Source organism: Trachypithecus francoisi, unplaced genomic scaffold (assembly GCF_009764315.1).
Source record: "Trachypithecus francoisi isolate TF-2019V2 unplaced genomic scaffold, Tfra_2.0 Lachesis_group2, whole genome shotgun sequence".
NCBI lineage: Eukaryota > Metazoa > Chordata > Mammalia > Primates > Cercopithecidae > Trachypithecus > Trachypithecus francoisi.
The window spans coordinates 34,097,040-34,116,907 of record NW_022681465.1 but is presented as its reverse complement, the minus strand read 5'-3'; the positions used below and the strand labels follow the sequence as shown (position 1 = coordinate 34,116,907).

Genomic DNA, 19,868 nt, shown 5'->3' with positions numbered 1-19,868 from the left:
ACATATGCAATGAAACAAAGCAGCACTGTGAGGTATAAAATGTACTGCTGTGCAATACCCTCTTGCCTGACCACCTACTTAGGGCTTAAAATTTCAAAGGAAAACAAAGAAATATAAATGGTCAAATCTGTTATAGCTAGAAACATGTCTACAGGTGAGAACAAGTTATTTATTTATCTACAATAAACATAAACTTTTAAGTAGATACAATAATGCTTAGTATTAGCTAGGACTAGCTTTATTCTAATTTCTCTTCTTGTCTATTTGCAACCAACCTAATAAGGTAATTTTTATCATAGGGAGTTATTTCTATTTTAAAAAATTTAAATCAATAAAAACATATAATGTGAAATTCTCCCTAGGATATGAATCACTTAGAGGCAAAAATCCTACTGTATTAATCTTTGTATCCCTGAGGAAGCATAGTGCCCAGTATATGAAAGTTGCTCCTTAAATGTTCTTTGTATAAATATCCCCAACTTTTAAGAAGACATCAATTATCTAAACTAAAAACAAAATCACATGTTCTTACATAGGAAAAAAGGCCTTCCAAATTTTTAAAAAGCCAATTTCTCACCATTTTATTTAAGAAAACATATGCTTGGAAATGCTTAGTCTGTTATTCTGGTATTCATATCAAAAAGCACTGAGATATATTTACCCATTATACGATTCGGATACACCAGCAAACGGCTCATTTGCACAATTGGCATAAATAAATACAAAACTCAGCGTAAATGCAACTCCAGACGTAAACAATGCAAACTTCATTGTGTTTTTACATGTCATTTTGAATTTTGAAACAAGGAAGCCACCTAAAATTTGACCGAGAGCAGCTCCAGGAATTAAAACAGCCCCTAATAAGAAAGAAGAACGTGGATTGTGAGAAATCATACACATATACTCACTCATACTGACAACTGAAAAACATCAAAAACAAGTGCCAATACGGTTTTAACTTATATTCATTCACCTGATTTATAGAAATATGTGTACAAATGACTTAACAGGTCCATTAAGTAGGGAATTACTCAAATTAATGTATTGAACATTAAGAATTAAGATTAACATATATTCTCTTTAGCCATTTTAGCTTTTGTCTTTCTCTAGTTCATACGATAGACTGCCTAATGTCAGAAAATCAGAAATTTGTATCAAAATTAAGTTTAAATGTCTTTTTTTTTTTAGACAGGGTCTCATTCTGTCACCCAGGCTGGAGGACAACAGTGTAATCTCAGCTCACTGCAGCCTCCACCTCCCAGATTCTAGTGATTCTCCCACCTCAGCCTCCAAAGGAGCTGGGACTACAGGCACATGCCACTACACTCGGCTAATTTTTATGTTTTTTGGTAGAGACAGGGTTTCACCATGTTGGCCAGGCTGGTTTCAGTTTAAATTTCAAGGAAGGGCTATCTCAAATTATACATTATCCTAATAAAAATTTAATATGGTAACGTGAAATGTTTACATTAAGTTAAAATAAAGAAAATGTTTTACCTCCAAGAGTAGCTGCAAAGCTGGATGTCAATCCGAATTGATTTTCTATAAATTTAGGTAAAAATGTAGCAAATCCAGTAGTAATTAAGGCTTCTGAAGAAGTTGATAGAACTAAACACATAAAGACAGCATTCTTCATCAAATTCTAAAGAAAAAAATACAGTTCCTCAAATGAATAGCTGTGATTATACTGCAAAGTATAGGGTTAGAAGGTTAGCATGATGAAATAACAAAATTTTAGAATCATCTGTAAAATTTCAGCATTTCCTCCAAAACAAAAATGTAACTAGGGATAATTAATAGATTTACATATACATGATGAGAAAATTTATATGTGGAATACCTAGAAAATTGATAGATGATTCCTCAATATGGTGGTTATGCTTTTATTGCATTCCAAGGGCCACGGAAAGAAAGTAAAAGCCTTCTTGGAAAAGTTCTCTTCCCAAGTGTTACTGTAAATGTACACACTACAAATCTACCACCTATTTGGTATTTTATTGTGTTCTGAATTCCTGTGCTCAGTAAAGAAAGACTTTGAGACTATGAGCACAGATGAGAATGGTCTGTAAGTATCAAATTCATAGTATTGTTCCATGATTAGACTCAGCAATTAAAAACTTTAGAAACACAGTTAAGCAACTTTAAATAGGCGTCTATATGGCTAGACCTCTCAGAATCTTATTTATTGACAGAGGGGAGTATGGAGGTTGTGTTAATATATTTAACCACAAAATGAAAACCAAATTATAATTCTCAAATATTAAATGTCAAAAAATGTTTCATAAAACGAAGCAAAACACACACACACACACTGAATCACAAAGGAGCAAGATGGGAGCTTTAGAAGTCAGAGCCACATAGACTGACAAAGGAAGGAAAACGTACCTAAAAACATGCAATAATTTAAAATAATTCATAATAATAATAAATAGCAGTATTTTAAAAAATTGTCTTCAGATTGAAAACAATCGATTCTTGAGAAGAATTAATGAGAAAAGACATACACTTTAGAATAACTAAGTAAATTTCCTGTAATCAAAGATAAATGAAAAAACTTACCAACATACAGATGAAAATAAGCCAGAATCACACTGACATAAAACTTCTCAAATACAGCACAATTAAGTAGAGAAGAGCAAGCAATATTCACAGGCTACAGAGATTAAAGAGGAATGATCCAAAAGTATTCACCTAGTAAAATATATTATTCAAACATTCAAGGATATCTAGGTGGTATCCTATTTAAGGAAAACCAACAAGAAAATGTTGAATTCATAGAGATTGAAATCAGAATAGAGATCACTAAGCAGGAGAACACAAGGATTAAAAAAAAGTAATGGTCAGTAATGAGTCTAGATGGTAATGTAAATTAAAATGTATAAGATAAATTAAACAGGGATAATGAAATAGAACTACTGTAAGAGAAAATATTAGTAGTTGCAATTAAAGCATGAACAATATCAGCAAAACACAAGAATGTGCATGTATGGTGTGCAGAGTTGAAAGATGGGCTGAGTGGAGAAGTAAAAACATTTTAAGGCTTTTATTTGACCAGAAACCAAAAACAATGAAAAGCAAACAATTTCACATCTTGAAAAGGTAAAATTACAAAGTCCTTTATGAATAAAACTTTAATAACACTAAATAGAATACTTTTCTGCTGAGTACAACTGAATGGACCATAACATTTTTGTTCTTTATCCTCAAATTCAGACCAAGTTACCACTAACCACCTCTTTCACAAAAGAAAAATATTGGTTCAGAATTCTCAAATATATTTACAATTCAGTGATAAGTGACTCATCAATTTCATAAGGAAAATGTCATGGAATAATGGGCTGCTAGTGTTAACAAGGAATCACTGAATATGATATTGCCAATAAGACAACTCGTGCTCTTTCAACCATTCTACCCTAGAATAGTTTTCATTTACTCAAAGGACAATAAAACTGAATCCAAAGAGTTGTTTGTAAGAGCTCCAATTGTAGTAAACAAGCAAACAAAACCATACTCTGAAAAGATGGTGCATGTGTGTGTGTACGTGTGGGTATGTGTGGGTTTATGCGCGTGTTTATATGTATTTATACATATAATATACTATACATAATATATTATATAAATATTATATTATATATTAATATTTAATATATTATTATATATTATTAATTATATTATATCATATATTAATATTATTATATAATGAATATATAATATATAAATAATATATATTATATAAATATTATATTATATATTAATAATATATCATTAATAAATTAATTTATTTAATATATATTAAATAAATATATTATGTATAGTATATTATATATAATATGTATTATATACCTATTATGTATAATATATATTATACACATATTATACATAATCTATATAATATACACACACATCTATACATATGTACATGTGAGTGTGTGTGTGTATACGTATGTGTGTATGAGACTGCGAGAGACAGAGAAGAGTTTTATTTTACCTTTAGAGCAGCTGGAAAATCTTTAATACTTTTCCCAAATTTCGCATCTGCATTACCATTACTCTGATGAGCCTGGGAAGTTTTTCCAGCTTGAATTTCTGCTGTACCTAAAAAGAAAAAAAAAGTAGTAAGTAAACTTGCTCTATCACTTTATTCTTCATGTAAAAATGTGCTTACTTTCTAATTGACACATACTTCCGCTAGTATATAAATTCCATAAGAGGCTAGTTGTTCTGTCAAGAAAATTGTTCAAATATCTATGTCTGTAATCAGGATGCCCCAAGAACTAGTATCCATTAGTACTAGCTAAGGAAGTTCCAACTAGTCTAAACATTCAAATGAGACAATTTTGCTCCAATCACATATCTATGCTTTTCATTTAAAATCTCTTAACATTTTTTCTTCCTTTCAAATGGTTCTCTTTTTGATCCTTTATATATTAAAGTACTTTTGTCGCTCTTTTCCTCTGCTCTCTTAATCCTAACATGCTTGACAAATGAAATATTTACCATCTTATTACCATGTCTCTTTGATTTTTAATAATGGTACTGCCAAAAAATTTGAGAAAACAGTTAACATATGAAACTATAAATGAATGGCTCAGGGTAGAAAGAAATTAATGAATCTACCTACTCCCAGTCTGTCAGACTTTCTCTTGCCCATTTCCAAAAGTTAATCATCTATCCTGCTGAAAATAGCAATGTAAACAACTAAATACCTCCAACCCAAAGAAAAATACTTCTACAGATATGTTTTTTAACTACATGATTATACAGAAGCAAGAGCTCATAGAGAAAAATGAATATTCCTTCTAATTAACCTTTTCTTTTTGTATAGAATGTTTAATATTCAAGCCAGGAGTGGTGGCTCACGCCTGTAATCCCAGCACTTTGAGAAGCTGAGGCAGATCACCTGAGGTCAGGAGTTCGAGACCAGCCTGGCCACCATGGCAAAACCCCATCTCTAATAAAAATACAAAAATTAGCCGAGTGTGGTGGCACATGCCTGGAGTGCCAGCTGCTTGGGAGGCTAAGTTAGGAGAACTGCTTGAACTCGGGAGGCAGAGGCTGCAGTAAGCGAAGATCGCACCACTGCACTCCAGTCTGGGCAACAGAGGGAGACTGTCTCAAAAAAAAAAAAAAAAAAGAAAGAAAGAAAAGAATGTTTAATATTCACATACAGTAAAAAAATAAAAAAAGTACACTACAGAATGACTTCAGTGATAATTGAAAAAAAGTAAGTACTTGCACTTTTAACTACAAATAATTAACATGAATGATTTAAGATAGACTGAAATTAATGACTAACTGAATATAAATTAATAGTTTAAAAGATATTGTACCTTGTATACATATAAAGCAGAATTCCAGATAAAACATAAGAAACAAATTTATTAAGTACTAAAGAAGTAAATATTCATAGTTCTATCATTAAATGGAATTGAAAAAAAACCATGAATATTAAGATTGTTACCCAATAATTTCTAGAATGAAGAATATTCAAAATTTACATAGGCAGACAGTTGAGATTCTACAAAACAAACAGGGTGAATCTATAGTTCTTATTAATCATATAGAAAATAACAACTGGCCTACAATTAAAATGAACCTCTCTGGTTTTAAAGAAACCATGCTTACCTGGTAAATGTTTTGGAAAGCAAGAAAAAGGTATTATTAAAGACCAAGCAAAGATCCATGATAGAAGAAATCCAATCCACCAAGCTCCCAACCATCGTGGATCATCCTCAGTGACATCAGTGCTATATGATAGAAAAACAAGAGGTAAAAGTCAACTCTACCTTATTAATTAAACCTCAGTTAAGATAATTATATACTTTATACTTCAAGTGCATATAGTAGAATACGATTATAATATCCAACAGTTTAATGGTGCCATTGCAAAGAATCAGAAAACAGGTAGCAGACATAATTGAGAGTTATGAGAATAATGGTTTACAAAATGTTTAAAAATGGCAAATATGACATGAAAGTTTAAAATATCTAATAGTAAATATGACAAATATTTGAAAAGATACATAGAATTTCTCAACATTCTTTTAACTTTGGCTAAATTTTCTTCTCTACTGTATTAAATATATATCACAGCAAATCACTGATCTGTGTTAAAAAGCCCATAGAGTGTGCTTCAATTAGAGCATTTCTTTAATGTAAAATTATTCTTAAAGTGGCTATTTGTCTATTTATTTCCTTGAAACAGTGTCTCAGTCTATCACCCAGGCTGGAGTGCAATTGCATGATCATAGTTCACTGCAGCCTTGAACTCCTGGGCTCAAGCGATTCTCCCATCTTAGCTTCCCAAGTAGCTGGGACTACAGGCACAAGTCACGCCTGACCTCAAGTGATCTTTATACTTTGACCTCCCAAAGTGCTAGGATTACAGATATAAGTCACCGTGCCCAGCCAGGGGTCTCATATTTTAATACACTTTGGCCCTTTCCAAAAATACACTACTCCTACAACTCATGTAATTTTCCACTGAAATTAAAATGTCCTTTCTTAAATCTCTGGGTCACTACTTCTGCATGTCTTTTCATAGTCTGTGAAAGAGTAACCTAGGACTAACAGTTTAGAGACAAATCACATACCTATGACCATATTTTTGTATTCATTGCTCATGGTCATGTAGAGGATTGTGCAGTTATAATTCCCAGTGGCAAAATGAAAAAACATATGACCTCAGCAAAGGCACAAATTTCTCTAATCAGGAAATAGAGAAGGTAACTAACTCAGTGTTGAATTTTGGTCAAAGATCTATTTTAATTCATGTCTTAGACACTTACCAACCTGTGCGTATCAACTACTTTGTTGAATACTTGAGATAATTAAATAAGATAGCATGTAAAATAAGTTAACACACAAAACATATGGTGTCTGGTATACAGTATAGGACAAATAAATATTATCTATTACTATCCTTCATTGTCATCGTTGTTAAAATGGCATAATTGTGATCTCTATGACATTATCAGAGTTACTCTGGAACATTTTCTGAGAATCATAGACTCTTGAGACTCTTCAGACTATCTAGTCCCAACTAAATCCATGGAAAATATTGCTAATTTTTATTGAATTCTTATTTTTGAACAATGAATTGGGGTTCTACACATGTATTTTTAAAAATTTCACCAGACGACTTTATTAAATGTCATTATTTATGAAAATATGTTATTATAATAAAAGATGGTATAGCATTAACCCAAAAGGTAATGCAGCCAAATTAGATATTATATAAGAATCTTTTGTATTCAATTTTTTTTTCCTGAATAATTCTTCATGCTATACTGAGGGAAGTACTGTGAAAATGTTCTGTCTATGATATTGGCATAATTAAAATAAAATGACTTTAAATAAAAGAAAACTAGATACTGCCTTGCCTTTCTCCCACAGCAACATCAATGTACATGGTTAGCAGTTGTCCTCCCAATACATAGCCAATAGCAGGGCCTAAGATTGACATAGCATAACCAGTTCCTAGAAGAAGAACAGAAACATTGAATATGGTCATATGTACAACTTCACTTTGCCTATCTAACAGTGAAAACAAACGTCTTACTACAGAAAAATCTAAACAATTAAACATACCAAAATCACACATATTTGCATTAAAACAATAACATTTGAATAGACAGTCAAGGAGTCTAAAACATGTAATTCAATGTAAAAGCTATTTGTAGTAATAATTAGAACAAAACCAAAAATTATAAATCCATGGAAAGTGTTAACTGGCAGTAGAGGTAGTATATCTACTATTTATCCTTTACTGATAGTGATCATAGTTACTGTTTACAATATCACGGAAGAAAACAATGCAAGCAATGTGAAAAGAAGCCTTTTCTACTCTGTGCAACTCAGAAAGAATTTTGTATTTTGCACTACAGCAGCTGACTTCAAATCTGGATCTGCTGAAAAGTCTACTTCTTAAAAGTAAGCCATTAAACTTCTTCCTCTTAGGGACTCTCCCTATTTTTACTTGCAGTGGAATTAAATTGAGCTTATTTCTATCTGTGAGATATTTAAAATATTGCCATATATACCTCTGAATTTTCATAAAACAAAGCTTATTTGATCACTCATGTCTTTTTATTGTTGTTGTTGCTGTTTATTTAAGCTCCCAAGTATTTTGGGGAGTCAGTTAAATATAGTTTCACTTTTTTTCCTTTTTTCAGTTGACACATAACCATTGTACACATTTAGAGGATACATGGTTATGTGTCAATATATCTATACAATGTGTAATGATCAGATTAATTAGCACACTCATCACCTCATACATTTATGATTTGTTTGTGTTGGGAACATTTAACATCCCCTCTTCTAGCTTTTTGAACATATACAATGAGTAATGGTTAGCTATATTCAATCTACAGTGCTATATAGAACACCAGAATTTATTCCAACTAATTGTAGTTTTCTATCCATTAACAAATCTCTCCATATCCTCCCCTTCCCATATCTTCCCCAGCCTTTAATAACCATAATTCTGTTCTTGAATTCTAGGAGCTGGTATTTTTTCTTTTTAGCTCTCACATATCAGTGAGAACATATAGTATTTACCTTTTATGCCTGACTTGTTTCATTTAACAGGATGTCCTCTAGGCTCACCCATGTTACCATGAACGACAGGATTCTTGTTTTTTTTTTTTTTTTTTTTTTTTTTTAATGGCTGAATAGTATCCTGTTGTATCCTTGTTTCATTTAACAGGATGTCCTCTAGGCTCACCCATGTTACTATGAAGGACAGGATTTTTTTTTTTTTTTATGGCTGAATAGTATCCTGTTGTATGTACATTCACATTTTCTTTACCTATGCATCTGTTGACAAATGTTTAGCTTGATTCCATCTCTTAGCTATTGTGAGAAGTGCTACAATAAGCATGGGGACACAACTATCTCTTCAATACACTGATTTCCTTTCCCTTGGATAAATACCCAATAGTAGCATTACTGGATCATATGGTAATTATACTTTCCATTTTTGAGAAATGTCTATACTATTTTCCATAATGGCTGTACTAATTTACATTCCCACCAACATTCTATTTAAAAGTTCCCTTTTCTCTGCATCTTCACCAGCATTTGACATTTTGTCTTTGTGATAATAGCCATTCTAATTGAAGTGAGATAATATGTCATTGTGGCTTTGATTTGCATTTCCCTGATCATTGATGTTGAGCATTTTTTCATATACTTGGTGGTCATCTGTATATCTTATTTTGAAAAATGGCTATATAGATTCTTTGCTTATTTTTTAATTAGATTATTTGGACTTTTTGCTGTTGAGGTGTTAAAGCTCTTTATATATTCTAGACATTAGTCCTCTGTTGGATGAACAGTCTGCAAATAATTCCTCCTGTTTTACAGGTTGTCTCTACAATCTGATGATTGTTTCATGTGCTGTGCAGCAACTTTTTAGCTTGATATAGTCCTATTTGTCTAATTTTGTTTTTGTTGCCTATGTTTTTGCAGTCTTAGCCATATAATCTTTGCCAGGACCAAGGTAATGAAGTGTTTCCCCTGTGTTTTCCTCCAGTAATTTTATAGTTTTGAGTCTAACATTTAAGTGTCTGATTCATTTTGAGTTGATTTTTGTATATGGTGTGAGATAGGGGTCTAGTTGTATTCTTCTGCATATCAATATCCAGTTATTACAGCACCATTTATTAAAGGGTCCCCAGTGTATATCCTTGGTATCTTTAGCAAAAATCAGTTGGTCATAAATACACAGATTTATTTCTGAGTTCTCTATTGTGTTCCATTGGTCAATGTGTCTGTTTTGATATCAACACCATTCTTTTTTGATTACTAAAGCTTTGTCGTATAATTTGAAATGAGATATTGTGATGTTTTCAGTTTTGTTCTTTGTGCTCAGGATTGTTTTGGCTATTTGGCATCTTTTCCAGTTCCATATGAATTTGAGGACTGCTTTTCCATGTCTGAAAAGTGACATTGGAATTTTGATAGGGATTGCATTGAATCTGTAAATTGCTTTGGGTAGTATAGTCAGTCATTTTAACAATATTAAACTCTTTGAATCCATGAGCATGAGGTGCCTTTCCATTTTTATTCTGTCTTCAGTTTCTGTCATTAGTGTTTTGTAGTTTTCCTTTAAAGATTCTCACCTCCTGGGTTAAATTTATTCCCATGTATTTCTTTGTAACCATTATACATGATATTACTTTCTTGATATCTTTTTCAGCTAGTTCATCAAAGGTGTAGAGAAACACTACTGATTTTTTAATGTGACTTTGTACCCTGAAACATCACTGAATTTATTTAGTAGTTCTAAGAGTTTTTTGGTGAAGTTTTTAGATGTTTTTATATAAGATTATGTCATCTGTGGAGACAGACAATTTGGCTTCCTCGTCTCCAATTTGGATGTCCCTTATTTCTTTCTCTTGCCTAAGTGCTCTGAATAGGACTTCCAGTACCATGTTGAATAAGAGTGATGAAAGTGGGCCTTCAGCCAGGCCTGGTGTCTCACACCTGTAATCCCAGCACTTTGGGAGGCCGAGGCAGGTGGATTACCTGAGGTCAGGAGTTCGAGACCAGTCTGGCCAACATGGTGAAACCCCGGCCTCTACTAAAAATACAAAAATTAGCCGGGCGTGATGTGGGCACCTGCAATCCCAGCTACTTGGGAGGCTGAAGCAGGAGAATTGCTTAAACCCGGGAGGCAGAGGTTGCAGTGAGCAGAGATCGCACCACTGTACTTCAGCCTGGGCGACAAGAACGAGACCCCATCTCAAAAAGAAAAAAAAAGAAAAGAAAAAAGAAAGTGGGCTTTCTTGTATTTCAGTTCTCAGAAGAAAGGCTTTCAGCTCTTTCTCATTCAGTATAACGTTAGCTGTGGGTTTGCCATACATGGCCTTTATCGTGTTGATGTATGTTCCTTTTATACCTAATTTCTTAGGAGTTTTTATCATGAAGGGATGTCGAGTTTTATCAAATACATTTCTACATCTATTGAGATGATCATGTGATATTTGTCCTTCATTCTGTTTATGTGATGTATCACATTTATTGATTTCCATATGATGAACAAATTCTTGCATCACTGAGATCAATTCCACTTGATCATGGTATATCATTTTTTGGTGTGCTATTAAATTCAGCCAGCTATAATTTTGTTGAGGATTTTTGTATCTATGTTCATTAGGGATATTGGCTTGTAGCTCCTCTTTACCTTCTGTTTTTCTCTGGTTTTGGCATCAGGGTAATACTGATCTCAGAATAAGGAAGAATTCTCTCCTCTTCAACTGTTTGGAATAGTTTGAAAAGAACTGGTACTAAGTTCTTCTTTACAAGTTTTATAGAATTCAGCAGTGAAGCCATCCAGCCCTGGGCTTTTGTTTCATGGGAGACTGTCTATTATTGATTCAATCTCATTACATGTTATTTGTCTGACCAAGTTTTCTATTTCCTCCTGGTTCAATCTTGGTGGGTTTTATGTGCCTGGGAATGTATCCATTTTCTCTAGGTTTTTCAATTTGTTGGATGTATTTGTTCATAAGACTAATAATCCTTTGTTTTTCTGTGGTGTCAGCTGTGATGCCTTCTATTTTGTTTCTGATTTCACTTAGGTCTTCTCTCTTTTTTTTTAGTCTAGCAAATGGCTTTATTTTATCTTTTCCAAAAAACAATTTTCATTTCATTGATCTTCTGTAGTTTTTTTTTTTTTTAACTCTTGTTTAGTTCTGAGATAGTCTTTATTATTTCTTTCCTTCTACTAATTTTGGGTTTGTTTGTTCGTGCTTTTCCGTTTTCTTAAGGTACATCATTAGGCGGTTTATTTGAAATCTATTTTTACGATGTAGGTGTTTATTGGTATAAAATTCCCTGTTAGCATTGTTTTTGTGGTACCTCCTAAGATTTGGTTTATTGTATTTCTATTTTCATGTAATTCCTTCTTAATTTCTTCATTGGCATATTGGTTGCTCAGGAGCATGATATTTAATTTTCATGTATTTGTACAGTTCCAAAAGTTCCTCATTATTGATTTCTAGTTTTATTTCACTGTAGTCTGAGAATATACCTAATATATTATTAATATTTTAAAGTTTATTGAGACTTATTTTGTGGTTTCATATGGTCTATCCTAAAGAATGTTCCATGTGCTGAAGAGAAGAACATGTATCCTGTAGCTGCTGGATAAAATGTTCTGTAAATACCTGTTAGGTCAATTTGGTCTATACTGAAGTTTAAGTCCAGTATTATTTGCTGATTTTATGCCTAGATAATCTTTCCAGTGCTGGAAGTGGAGCATTAAAGTTTCCAACTGTTATTATATTGGGGTCCATTTCTTTAACTCTAATAATATCTGATTTATATACATGTATGCTCTGGTGTTGGGTGCATATTCGATTATAACTGCTGTATCTTCTTGGTGAATTTATTTTTGTATTCTTGGTGAATTCGTAAGACTAAAACAATATTCTTTGCCTCCTGTACTTTTTGACTTACACTATTTTGTCTAATTTAAGTATAGCTACTTCCACACACTTTTGGTTTACAATTACACTAAATGTATTTTTTTATCCCTTCACTTTCAGTCTAAGTGTATCTTTACAGTTGAAATGAGTTTCTTCTAGGCAGCACATGCTTAGATATACTTTCTTAATCCATTCAGCCTATCTATATTTTTAATTAGGGAATTTAAACTATTTACATTCAAGGTTGTTATCATTGATAGGTGAGGACTTCTGTCATTTTGTTAATTGTTTTCCAATTGTTTTATATATCCTTTGTTCATTTCTTCCTCTCTTGTTCATCTTAGTATTTTGGTAGTTTTCTGTAGTGATAACATTTTATTCCTTTCTTTTTCTTGAGTATCTGCTTTGCACTGAGTTTTATACTTTCACTTGTGTTCAAGGTGATAATTATTGTCCTTTTGCTTTCAGATGTAGCATTTTTTGTAGGGCTGGTCTAGTGATGATGCACTCCGTCAGTTTTTGCTTGCCTGGGAAAGACTTTATTTCACCTTTATTTCTGAAGAATAGCTTTGCTAGATATAGTATTCTTGACTGACAGCTGTGTCCCGCCTCTGACCCCCAAACCCCTGCCTTTGAGCATTCTTAAGTATATCATCCAATTCTCTCCTGACCTGTAAGGTTTTTGCTGAGAAATCTTTCTGATGGGAATTACTCCATAGGTGATTTGATGCTCTTCTCTTATTATTTTTAGAATTATCTTTGTCTTTGATTTTTACCAGTTTGAATATCATATACCTTGAAGAGGACCCTTTTGGGTTGAATCTATTTGGGAATCACTGAGCTTCCTGTATCTGGATGTCTAATTTCTCACCCACAACTTGGGATGTTTTCAGCATTATATCATTATATGGATTTTCTATACCTTTTCCCATTTCTTCTCCTTCTGAAATTCCTAAAATTCAAATATTTGTTTACTTAATAGTGCCCATATGTCGCATAAGCTTTGTTTATTTTTTTTCATATTGTTTGCTGTTTTGTTTGACTGGGTTATTTCAAAAGACCTCTCTTGAGGTCAGAAATTCTTTCTGTTTGATCTAGTCTATTATTAAGCCTCTCAAATATAATTTTTCATTCAACTACACTTGTAATTTCATTCGTTTAACTCATCAGTTGCATGATTTATATTTGGTTATTTTTAATGATATCTGTCTCTCTTGAATTTCTCATTCAGACCAGAAGTTGTTTCCTTGATTTCCTTGTATTGTTTATCTGAGCTCCCTTGATATAATACTGAGTTTCTTTAAGACCATTAGCTCAAATTCCTTTTTAGGCATTTCATAGATTTTTATTTTCTTTTGGTTCTGTTACTGTATAATTATTGTATTTCTTTCAAGGTGCCATGTTTCCTTGATTTTTCATGTTTTTGTTTTTGCTTGTTACTATATTGATGTCTGCACAGCTGGAGCAACAGTAACTCTTCCAATTTTACTGAGTAGTTTTCATAGGATAAGACATATTCCTATAGATATATCTATGGTGTTGGTTGGGTAGGTACCCTTTGGGTTTGATTCTGGGTGGGTGCAGCAGTGTAGTCTCCATTTGAATCCTCTGGCTGTAATCAAGGCCAATGGTTATTTGTGAGTTCCTCAGTAGCTTAGGCTGCACTGAACATACTATCTTACTAATGCTATGGCAATGAATCTCCTATGTTAGATTAACAGACTGATAAAGAGAAAACTCATATGCAAATAAAGTATTCAATAATTAGATGTAGGGCTGTGCATTGTCTAGTTAGTTTTACCTTTCAGGAACATAAGAGAAGGAATTTAAGAGAAACTTATGCTACCAGGAATTACATCACAAAGGAGAAACAATGGTTTCTTTTGTGGACTGTAAGTCAATATAGGATGTAATAAATCACACAGAATGGCAGAGCTCAATCTCTACACCTTGCAGAGATCTGCCTCTATGTCACTTGTGTAAGTTACCCTGAGATTCAAGCGATCTAGAGAGAATGCTGCTTAAATGGCTCTTCCTATCCTGCAAAGCTGGCCTGCCAATACCAAGAAATACAGCAAAGGGTCAACAAAAATGATGACAATTTATATTAACTGACATTATATGGCAGGAAATAAAACAAAAGTAATACTGCATGTATTTATTGGGAATACCTATGGCATTACAACTAACTTTTTAATAAGCCTATGTTATACTTTACTTCTAAAGTAAACATACAATAAGATAAAGTGATACTGAGACAGTTTAGAGAATAAACTTACCTATATAGAGAGAAGATTTGTGTGTGGGCACAGAATCATCAAGAAAGGCTGTTCCCAGAGTATAAAGAGGAGTTCCTCCTGCCCCCAGCAATAGTTGTCCCAAGACGAAGACATACAAGTAGTTAGAAAGTGAAGAAGTTGAAGAGGTACAACTGGTGCTATTGCTTGCTGTTACACAAGTGTCTTGGGGAAAAAAAACAAAATTGTGAATTTACAGAAATTTAACTAACAATTTAAATTTATATCATATAAATTATATTTGCCTAATATAACCTTATTTATTTCTTCCAATCATTTTACTTTGATTTAAACTATTTAAAAATAAATCAAGAGAAAAATATACTCTCTTACCCCAGCGTGCCCTCACTTTATGATGGTAACCCCTATTCACCTATGTCACTTAGATGAGGGTAACCACTGTTAACAGTTCTTTTCAATTTTTCAGACATTTACTCATACAGTTACATGTTGTATACCCATTTAATTTTTTTTACACAATTATAGGCATAATAAAACATACTATCTTTATATTCAACAATGTCCAGTTTTCACTTATTATATCCTGGACATCTCTGATATGGGCACTTAAAGCTATAAATCTATTTATTGGCACTGTCATAATATTCTACAGCATAAATGTCCTGTAATTTTATTGCCTAGTCCAGTACATGTATTTAATGATAAATATTGTTAATATTATATTGTATTATACATAGGTTTAAATCACTTTGTTATTTCCATTAGAATGTTATGATGTACATTTTTTTTTAAGTTTACCCTGGCACATTTTGGGCAATCCTATCTATAGGACAGGTTACAATGAGTGAAACTGCTAGGTCAAAGTGAATAAATATTTTGATACTACTAAACCACTTTATCAAAAAATCATACAAATATGCAGTCCCACCAACAATTCATTAACACTTCACATAATAAGACTTAAATGACTACCAAGCTCATTGGTTAAAAAAATATATAATTTTTAAATTTCATTTTAAAAATCCTCAGTGACATTAAGCATTTTCCCATATATTTATTGTCACTTACAGTTTTTCTAATTTTTCAATTAGTTCAATTTTCCTAGGTTCTGAGTTTGATACATGACTGTTCCTTGTTCCATAGTTACACAAACAATGGCTTTATCCTAGCATTTTTACTATTTTATTTAGATATAAGATAGGTGGATAAACATATACACACAGAATGGATCACATGGCTATGTCTATGTAATGTGTGTGTATATGTTGCAAAAAAAGCCTCAGAAGAAAAGTAGGTCAGAGGTCATCTTCTGCAACTAGGGTAAATACCTTAAGCCAATTAGCTCAGCCCAGGTGATTGCAATAAGCCAATTAGATCAGCACTGGTGAATATAATCAGTCAATTAGCTAACTTGAGAAAGCAGAGGCATCCAAGCAGGCCCCCAGTAGAAAATGTGAATAATACAGGCCTACATTGAGAAAGGACGCGGGACTGTGACGTGCTAATTCATATGTAATATCTTTAAGTGGGAGAAGACAGAGATCCAGCATTCTATTGCATTAACCAAAAGGACATCTTTTACTAACTTGACTATTTGTGAGTTTATTTATGTCCGCTTGATCTTGTGTCACTAATCTCTGCAATCCCACTCCAGTACAACTCTCTTGTTATTACTGAAGCTTTCTAAGGTTTAAAGGCATCAATATGTCAACCCATCTATAACTCATTTTACAGTGCTTCATGAAAAGTTCTATTGAATTGATCCATTTTCATAATACAGGCAGTACTGTATTATGAAGTCTAATACAAACACCTCACAAAAAGCTGACAAGGAATAATTCACCTCATTAAAAGTTGAATAAACACCAAAAAAGAAAAACAAATGACTAGTAAGGGAGAACAGTCTCCAGAAAAATGCTGTCATTAACGAAGATTTTAAAAGTACTATATTGCCATACTTAAACAAGGAATTGAAACAACTGCCTCTTAAAATCCAGAGCTCAAAACAGGGATTTAATAAGCTCATAGAAATATGTTGAGGCAGGGCGTGGTGGCTTACACCTGTAATTCCACTACTTTGGAAGGACAAGGTGGGCGGATCACTTGAGGTCAGGAGTTTGAGACTAGCATGGCCAACATGGCGAAACCCTGTCTCTACTAAAAATACAAAAATTAGCCAAGTCTGGTGGCACACCCCTGTAGTCCCAGCTACTTGGGAGGCTAAGGGCAGGAGAATTGCTGTAACCCAGGAGGAGGAGGTTTCAGCGAGCCACTGCACTCCTGCCTGGGCAGAAAAGCAAGGCTCCATCACAAGAAAAGAAAGAAAAGGACGGAAGGAAGGAAAGAAGGAAAGAAGGAAGGAAGGAAGGAAGGAAGGAAGGAAGGGAGGGAGGGAGGGAGGGAGGGGGGAGGGAGGAAGGCAGGAGAGAGAAGGAAGGAAGGGAGGAAGGCAAAAAAAAGAAAAAACTCAAACATGGGCTAAAATAACTCAGTATCAAGTTTTGTTCTATAAAACATAAAACAACAAAACTATCAGAAGTGGAGGTCACCCTGGAATGGTCAAAAAAGAATAGAGACTGTGAGAATTATGACAGAGAGAATAGACTTGAGAAATATGAACAAAATTAAATAAAGGAAAAATAAGACACCAAGATTTAAAAGGTTACAGAGAAAATTACAGATATAGAATTCAGACAAACGCAATCAAACATACATGTAATCAACCAAAATAGAAAAATGAATAAGTTTAAAGGTAAAATTATGGAAAACTTTCTGAAATAAAGATTGATCTATAATTTAAAAAGATATAAAGCATCCCAGGAAAATTTGCTGCAGGACTTTCAACAGCAAAATATTCACTGGTAAAGTTTGTGAATTTTAAAGATGAAAAGACTTTTTTGAACAGCTAAACAAGAAGGTAAAGCCACTTAGGCAGAAGGAAATAAAAAACATAAGCTTACATTCAGATTTCTCTAAAGCAACATTAATCCCATAGAGGCAGTAAAGGAATGCCAAAAAAGTAACCAGTGCAAGATAATATGACCCTCATATTTTATGCTTAGTCAAACTGTCATGTCAAAAAACAAAGAAAAATATTTAAACCTATATTATTTAAATCTATTAAATCTCATAAAATGAACTTGCCTATAGAGAAATACTTCATTCAGAGATGCCATGTGTACCTCAAGAAAATCAGAAGCAAATTTATATAGTTTATAAAATAGCTAGATTTACCTATTCAAGTAATTTTGTGAGATTATTAGTTGAGGAAACCATTTGAACCCAAAATTTCAACTTCTAATGAAAAATCAAACAATTTCTGACCAAATACAGTTAGCCCTTCATATCCACAGGTTCCATATCTGTGGATTCAACCAACCATAGATCAAAAATATTCAGGGAAGAAAAATAACAATACATCAATAAAAGAAATATAAACTAAAATATACTATAATTATTTATATAGCATTTACACTGCTTAGCTATTATTTGTAATCTAGAGATGATTTAAAGTTCATAGGATGATGTAGGTAGGTTGTATACAAATAACACACCATTTTATAGAAGGAACATGAGCATGCACAGATTTTGTTATCCATGGGGGTCCTAGAATCAATCCCCCATGGACACTGTACTTTCAACATTAATTAAAAAGCATGTGATTTGACGATACACCACAAGAGGAAGGTCCTATGTTGTTTATAAATTTGGAGGAACATTGCCAATAAAATTAAGAATTAGGGCCGGGCGCGGTGGCTCAAGCCTGTAATCCCAGCACTTTGGGAGGCCGAGACGGGCGGATCACGAGGTCAGGAGATCGAGACCATCCTGGCTAACATGGTGAAACCCCGTCTCTACTAAAAAATACAAAAAAAACTAGCCAGGCGAGGTGGTGGGCGCCTGTGGTCCCAGCTACTCGGGAGGCTGAGGCAGGAGAATGGCGTGAACCCGGGAGGCGGAGCTTGCAGTGAGCTGAGATCCGGCCACTGCACTCCAGCCCGGGCGACAGAGCGAGACTCTGTCTCAAAAAAAAAAAAAAAAGAATTAGAACTTTACCTAATGAAAAAAGAAGTGTCCAGTCTTATCCATTAACATTGGCAGGGCTGTGACAAAAGGACAAAAGGAAATCCACATACCATGTGTCAAAACATTTAGAAGATAAATACCAAGCTCAGCCAAATGCTCAAAGACCCACGGCCCGCTGCTCTCCAGGCATTTGCCCTAAAGACCTAGAGGCTAAAGGTACCTCTTTTCCTCTGGGCCTATCCTGCTGCCAGGGGTAGAGCAGAATGGACTCTGCTGTGATGTGATTCCTCTTCCCCAGCCACATATTTGATAAGATTCCCAGGAGATGCCTATCTATGCATCCTGGAGAGGGGAGTAAAGAAGCATAGTTTTTAGGGAACCAAGTCTCCCCAGTTACCTGCATCAGGTGCTTTGAGGTGACTAACTTTAAACAAATAATCTCTTTTTCTCCTTTCCCAGGGGGTAGCTATACTTTTCTTCCCTCAGTCTCACTCCTCATCTCCTAACCTCCTAATCACTGCCCTGAGGAAGGAGAAAGAGCTGCTGCTTTTGTTTATAGTTGACCACCTCCTAGTCTAAACAGCATCTTCTGGCCTGGAGAATTTAGCCCAATCCTACATTCCTCTCCTATCATCTCTGTTCACTTACCCTGTTACCAGTCTTTCAAAACCTCCCTTACAAAACTCGAGAAAGAAAAGTAAAGTATCTTCAAGTTTCAATGTTTGTGATAATGTGGGTCCCGCTACGCACAGGGCTCAGGGCAGGACCCTTCTTATCCAGGCCTCATGTCAGCTGGTGGCCGAAGATCCAAGAAGGCAGCAAGAAAAATACTCTTCCTAAAGGTGACAAGAAACACTCTAAAGTCCAAATTTATATCTCTTGCCTGTAATAGGTGTCAGTAGGGACCTTCTGGGCTGCTATGACTCATAAAACAGAGGGTAGGGTGAGAAGAGGTTGCACAAAGAATCTCACAGACAATTCAGCCCTCTCTGAGGGAACTGAAAAGCCAAGAGCCTTTATACGTGCAGCCAACCGCCTGGGATGCCAAATAAGTCACTCCCACCCTATGGGAGCCCAACGGAGTCAATAAAGTGATTTTCAAACAGAGCTACCACAGCATTTACAGAAAGATGTCATAAGAAAAAAA

At 34.0% G+C, this 19,868-nt stretch overlaps 1 protein-coding gene across 1 annotated transcript in view; it reads right to left on the bottom strand.

Moving 5' to 3' along the window:
- Positions 1 to 19,868, bottom strand: part of SLCO4C1 (solute carrier organic anion transporter family member 4C1) — a 64,434-nt gene that overhangs the window by 22,234 nt on the left and 22,332 nt on the right. The window contains exons 3-8 of the mRNA XM_033179026.1: positions 14,717 to 14,899; positions 7,383 to 7,479; positions 5,626 to 5,747; positions 3,989 to 4,095; positions 1,498 to 1,642; positions 662 to 857 (exon numbers count right to left, since the gene is read on the bottom strand). Coding sequence (XP_033034917.1) covers positions 662 to 857; positions 1,498 to 1,642; positions 3,989 to 4,095; positions 5,626 to 5,747; positions 7,383 to 7,479; positions 14,717 to 14,899 — 850 coding nt within the window. The remainder of the gene's footprint in view (positions 1 to 661; positions 858 to 1,497; positions 1,643 to 3,988; positions 4,096 to 5,625; positions 5,748 to 7,382; positions 7,480 to 14,716; positions 14,900 to 19,868) is intronic.